The sequence below is a fragment of the Oncorhynchus mykiss genome, chromosome 13 (assembly GCF_057628025.1).
Source record: "Oncorhynchus mykiss isolate SJ-2025 chromosome 13, ASM5762802v1, whole genome shotgun sequence".
Lineage (NCBI taxonomy): Eukaryota > Metazoa > Chordata > Actinopteri > Salmoniformes > Salmonidae > Oncorhynchus > Oncorhynchus mykiss.
In genome coordinates, this window is record NC_143034.1 from 1,079,001 (window position 1) to 1,085,000 (window position 6,000).

A 6,000-nucleotide genomic window follows, 5' to 3' on the forward strand; every position below is an offset into this window, starting at 1 on the left:
CGCTAGAGGTTGGTAGCTGTGTCATTTAGATGCTCATAGAAGTTACAGACACCGCTAGAGGTTGGTAGCTGTGTCATTTAGATGCTCATAGAAGTTACAGACACCGCTAGAGGTTGGTAGCTGTGTCATTTAGATGCTCATAGAAGTTACAGACACCGCTAGAGGTTGGTAGCTGTGTCATTTAGGTGCTCATAGAAGTTGAAATAAGGTCACACCCCAGACACCGCTAGTGGTTGGTAGCTGTGTCATTTAGGTGCTCATAGAAGTTGAAATAAGGTCACACCCCAGACACCGCTAGTGGTTGGTAGCTGTGTCATTTAGGTGCTCATAGAAGTTGAAATAAGGTCACACCCCAGACACCGCTAGAGGTTGGTAGCTATGTCATTTAGGTGCTCATAGAAGTTGAAATAAGGTCACACCCCAGACACCGCTAGTGGTTGGTAGCTGTGTCATTTAGATGCTCATAGAAGTTGAAATAAGGTCACACCCCAGACACCGCTAGTGGTTGGTAGCTGTGTCATTTAGGTGCTCATAGAAGTTGAAATAAGGTCACACCCCAGACACCGCTAGTGGTTGGTAGCTGTGTCATTTAGGTGCTCATAGAAGTTGAAATAAGGTCACACCCCAGACACCGCTAGTGGTTGGTAGCTATGTCATTTAAGTGCTCATAGAAGTTACAGACACCGCTAGTGGTTGGTAGCTGTGTCATTTAGGTGCTCATAGAAGTTGAAATAAGGTCACACCCCAGACACCGCTAGTGGTTGGTAGCTGTGTCATTTAGATGCTCATAGAAGTTGAAATAAGGTCACAGGACAAAGTCTCCATCAGACTAGAAACACTACTGGAAATTCCGGTATTGTGTAAAAATCGTTTGTTTGGATGTTCTTGTTCCTTTAAAAGTTATGAGCTGTTTGAAGAGATGATGTCAACTCTGTTTAGGTCAACCATTATAGATATCACCTCATTCTATTTCTGCATGTCCTACTTTGCCTGGTGGATGTTCTAGAAAGGTTCTACAGGTCTCTAGTTCTAGGTTGTTGTTGTTCTTCCCTGATAAGTTTCTAGTAAGGTTAAACTAGTAAGGTTGTGTTGATCCTATCATCACTAGTAAGGTTCTAGTAAGGTTCCACTAAGGTTGTCTTGGTCCTATCTTTCCTGGTAAGGTTCTAGTAAGGTTCCACTAAGGTTGTCTTGGTCCTATCTTCCCTGGTAAGGTTCTAGTAAGGTTCCACTAAGGTTGTCTTGGTCCTATCTTCCCTGGTAAGGTTCTAGGAAGGTTCCACTAAAGTTGTGTTGGTCCTATCTTACCTAGTAAGGTCCTAGTAAGGGTGTGCTGCTCCTATCATCCCTGGTATGGTTCTAGTAAGGTTCCACTAAGGTTGTGTTGGTCCTATCTTGCCTGGTAAGGTTCTAGTAAGGTTCCACTAAGGTTGTCTTGGTCCTATCTTTCCTGGTAAGGTCCTAGTAAGGTTCCACTAAGGTTGTCTTGGTCCTATCTTCCCTGGTAAGGTTCTAGTAAGGTTCCACTAAGGTTGTCTTGGTCCTATCTTCCCTGGTAAGGTTCTAGTAAGGTTCCACTAAAGTTGTGTTGGTCCTATCTTACCTGGTAAGGTCCTAGTAAGGGTGTGCTGCTCCTATCATCCCTGGTATGGTTCTAGTAAGGTTCCACTAAGGTTGTGTTGGTCCTATCTTGCCTGGTAAGGTTCTAGTAAGGTTCCACTAAGGTTGTGTTGGTCCTAGCATCCCTAGTATGGTTCTAGTAAGGTTCCACTAAGGTTGTGTTGGTCCTATCTTTCCTGGTAAGGTTCCACAAGGTTGTGTTGGTCCTATCTTGCCTGGTAAGGTTCTAGTAAGGTTCCACTAAGGTTGTGTTGGTCCTATCTTCCCTGGTAAGGCTCTAGTAAGGTTCCACTAAGTTTGTGTTGGTCCTATCTTGCCTGGTAACATTCTAGTAAGGTTCCACTAAGGTTGTGTTGGTCCTACCTTGCCTGGTGGAGACGTTCCTCTCGTTGCCGGCGGTGAGAACCACCTGAGGGTGACTCTGCTCCAGAGAGAACATCTCATCCTTCCCCACACGGCTGTTCTTCCCGCTCTTCATGGTCCCGCTCGGGCCCGACGGCGCCAGGTAGCGCCCGGAACAATCCCTGAACGCCACCTTGCCGGAGCGGAACTCCAGCGTGTATCCGGTGGTCTTGTCCGGCGCGGCCTCCAGGCTGCCGTCGTTCTTCAGGAAGCGGTTATCAGACGTCTGCAGGTGGTAGCGTTGATCCAGGAACACCAGGGTGACCAGAGAGTCGACACCCCACGGGAAGTCACGGTCTATAGAGACCTCAGAGTGGTCGGGGTTAGAGGTCAGGTGGGCATAACGCTTCCTGGCCAGGCTGAACAGGTTCACCTGGGGGGGAGGGGTTAGAGGTCAGGTGGGCATAACGCTTCCTGGCCAGGCTGAACAGGTTCACCTGGGGGGGAGGGGTTAGAGGTCAGGTGGGCATAACGCTTCCTGGCCAGGCTGAACAGGTTCACCTGGGGGGGGAGGGGTTAGAGGTCAGGTGGGCATAACGCTTCCTGGCCAGGCTGAACAGGTTCACCTGGGGGGGAGGGGTTAGAGGTCAGGTGGGCATAACGCTTCCTGGCCAGGCTGAACAGGTTCACCTGGGAGGGGTTTGGAGGCAGGGTGATGTATGTGTGTGTGTGTGTGTGTGTGTGTGCATTAGTTACCTGGGGATGCATGGCCAGGTGGACACACCACTTCTCTGCTGCTGATACTGTCTGGAACACACACACACACATCCTGTTTAAACACACACACATCCTGTTAATACACACACATCCTGTTAATACACACACATCCTGTTTAAACACACACACATCCTGTTAATACACACACATCCTGTTAATACACACATCCTGTTAATACATACACACATCCTGTTAATACACACACACATCCTGTTAATACACACATCCTGTTAATACATACACACATCCTGTTAATACACACACACATCCTGTTTACACACATCCTGTTAATACACACATCCTGTTAATACATACACACATCCTGTTAATACACATCCTATTAATACACACATCCTGTTAATACACACACACATCCTGTTAATACACGCACACATCCTGTTAATACACACACACATCCTGTTAATACACGCACACATCCTGTTAATACACACACACATCCTGTTAATACACACACACATCCTGTTAATACACACACACATCCTGTTAATACAAACACACATCCTGGTAATACACACATCCTGTTAATACAGCAGGTCCACATATCCTTGCTCGCAGGTCTGCGTACCCACATCCACCCCCCACACACAGCAAACAAAACATTGTCTTAATTTAGACAGGGAGTCAATGCTGAGACCAGGTAGTCTTTATTTAGACAGAGAGTCAATGCTGAGACCAAGGAGTCAATGCTGAGGTCTGGGAGTCAATGCTGAGACCAGGGAATCAATGCTGAGACCAGGGAATCAATGCTGAGACCAGGGAGTCAATGCTGAGACCAGGGAGTCTTTATTTAGACAGGGAGTCAATGCTGAGACCAAGGTGTCTTTATTTAGACAGGGAGACAATGCCGAGACAATGCTGTGTAGTTCCAGTGGTTAGTTAGCTACACTTCTACATGGTAAAACAGTAGTGTGTAGTTCCAGTAGTTAGCTACACTGCTACATGGTAAAACAGTAGTGTAGTTCCAGTAGTTAGCTACACCGCTACATAGTAAAACAGTAGTGTGTAGTTCCAGTAGTTAGCTACACCGCTACATGGTAAAACAGTAGTGTGTAGTTCCAGTAGTTAGCTACACCGCTACATGGTAAAACAGTAGTGTGTAGTTCCAGTAGTTAGCTACATGGTAAAACAGTAGTGTGTAGTTCTAGTAGTTAGCTACACCGCTACACAGTAAAACAGTAGTGTGTAGTTCCAGTAGTTAGCTACACCGCTACATGGTAAAACAGTAGTGTGTAGTTCCAGTAGTTAGCTACACAGTAAAACAGTAGTGTGTAGTTCCAGTAGTTAGCTACACAGTAAAACAGTAGTGTGTAGTTCCAGTAGTTAGCTACACCGCTACATGGTAAAACAGTAGTGTGTAGTTCTAGTAGTTAGCTACACCGCTACATGGTAAAACAGTAGTGTGTAGTTCTAGTAGTTAGCTACATGGTAAAACAGTTGTGTGTAGTTCCAGTAGTTAGCTACACCGCTACATGGTAAAACAGTAGTGTGTAGTTCTAGTAGTTAGCTACATGGTAAAACAGTAGTGTGTAGTTCTAGTAGTTAGCTACACCGCTACATGGTAAAACAGTAGTGTGTAGTTCTAGTAGTTAGCTACATGGTAAAACAGTAGTGTGTAGTTCCCGTTGTTAGATACATCGCTACATGGTAAAACAGTAGTGTGTAGTTCTAGTAGTTAGCTACATGGTAAAACAGTAGTGTGTAGTTCCCGTTGTTAGCTACATCGCTACATGGTAAAACAGTAGTGTGTAGTTCTAGTAGTTAGCTACATGGTAAAACAGTAGTGTGTAGTTCCAGTAGTTAGCTACACGGTAAAACAGTAGTGTGTAGTTCCAGTAGTTAGCTACACCGCTACATGGTAAAACAGTAGTGTGTAGTTCCAGTAGTTAGCTACACGGTAAAACAGTAGTGTGTAGTTACAGTAGTTAGCTACACCGCTACATGGCAATAAAGGAATTAACTACTGAAAACACTTACCTAGATTTTGAATTTAGTTCAGCTACATGGCAAAATGTAGTGCACACAAGCACAAGCACTACAGGCTATACACCTGCACACTCCAACCTGGTCTCAGAGGATTTACCTACTATTCAGTAAGGGGAAATCCAAGACACTTAATTTAGTATGATGTTACAGTTTCGTATTGGTATGTAATTCCTTTATGGCCATTATCCATTTCATATGATACTGTATGTTACGAATTACAACTCATATGATATGTTTTCAATTGCGAGTCTTAATGGTAATACACACATCCTGTTAATACAGCAGGTCCACATATCCTTGCTCGCAGGTCTGCGTACCCACATCCACCCCCCACACACAGCAAACAAAACATTGTCTTAATTTAGACAGGGAGTCAATGCTGAGACCAGGTAGTCTTTATTTAGACAGAGAGTCAATGCTGAGACCAAGGAGTCAATGCTGAGGCCTGGGAGTCAATGCTGAGACCAGGGAATCAATGCTGAGACCAGGGAATCAATGCTGAGACCAGGGAGTCAATGCTGAGACCAGGGAGTCTTTATTTAGACAGGGAGTCAATGCTGAGACCAAGGTGTCTTTATTTAGACAGGGAGACAATGCCGAGACAATGCTGTGTAGTTCCAGTGGTTAGTTAGCTACACTTCTACATGGTAAAACAGTAGTGTGTAGTTCCAGTAGTTAGCTACACTGCTACATGGTAAAACAGTAGTGTAGTTCCAGTAGTTAGCTACACCGCTACATAGTAAAACAGTAGTGTGTAGTTCCAGTAGTTAGCTACACCGCTACATGGTAAAACAGTAGTGTGTAGTTCCAGTAGTTAGCTACACCGCTACATGGTAAAACAGTAGTGTGTAGTTCCAGTAGTTAGCTACACAGTAAAACAGTAGTGTGTAGTTCCAGTAGTTAGCTACACAGTAAAACAGTAGTGTGTAGTTCCAGTAGTTAGCTACACCGCTACATGGTAAAACAGTAGTGTGTAGTTCTAGTAGTTAGCTACACCGCTACATGGTAAAACAGTAGTGTGTAGTTCTAGTAGTTAGCTACATGGTAAAACAGTTGTGTGTAGTTCCAGTAGTTAGCTACACCGCTACATGGTAAAACAGTAGTGTGTAGTTCTAGTAGTTAGCTACATGGTAAAACAGTAGTGTGTAGTTCTAGTAGTTAGCTACACCGCTACATGGTAAAACAGTAGTGTGTAGTTCTAGTAGTTAGCTACATGGTAAAACAGTAGTGTGTAGTTCCCGTTGTTAGCTACATCGC

General features: G+C 44.6%; 1 protein-coding gene across 3 annotated transcripts in view; it reads right to left on the reverse strand.

Annotated features, from left to right (window-relative positions):
• The window catches only part of fscn1b (fascin actin-bundling protein 1b), a 34,443-nt gene that overhangs the window by 25,699 nt on the left and 2,744 nt on the right, over positions 1-6,000 (reverse strand). For all 3 annotated transcript variants that reach the window (XM_090194645.1, XM_090194642.1, XM_090194644.1), the window contains exons 2-3: positions 2,719-2,769; positions 1,984-2,395 (exon numbers count right to left, since the gene is read on the reverse strand). In XM_090194645.1, the coding sequence (XP_090050771.1) occupies positions 1,984-2,395; positions 2,719-2,769 (463 nt within the window). The remainder of the gene's footprint in view (positions 1-1,983; positions 2,396-2,718; positions 2,770-6,000) is intronic.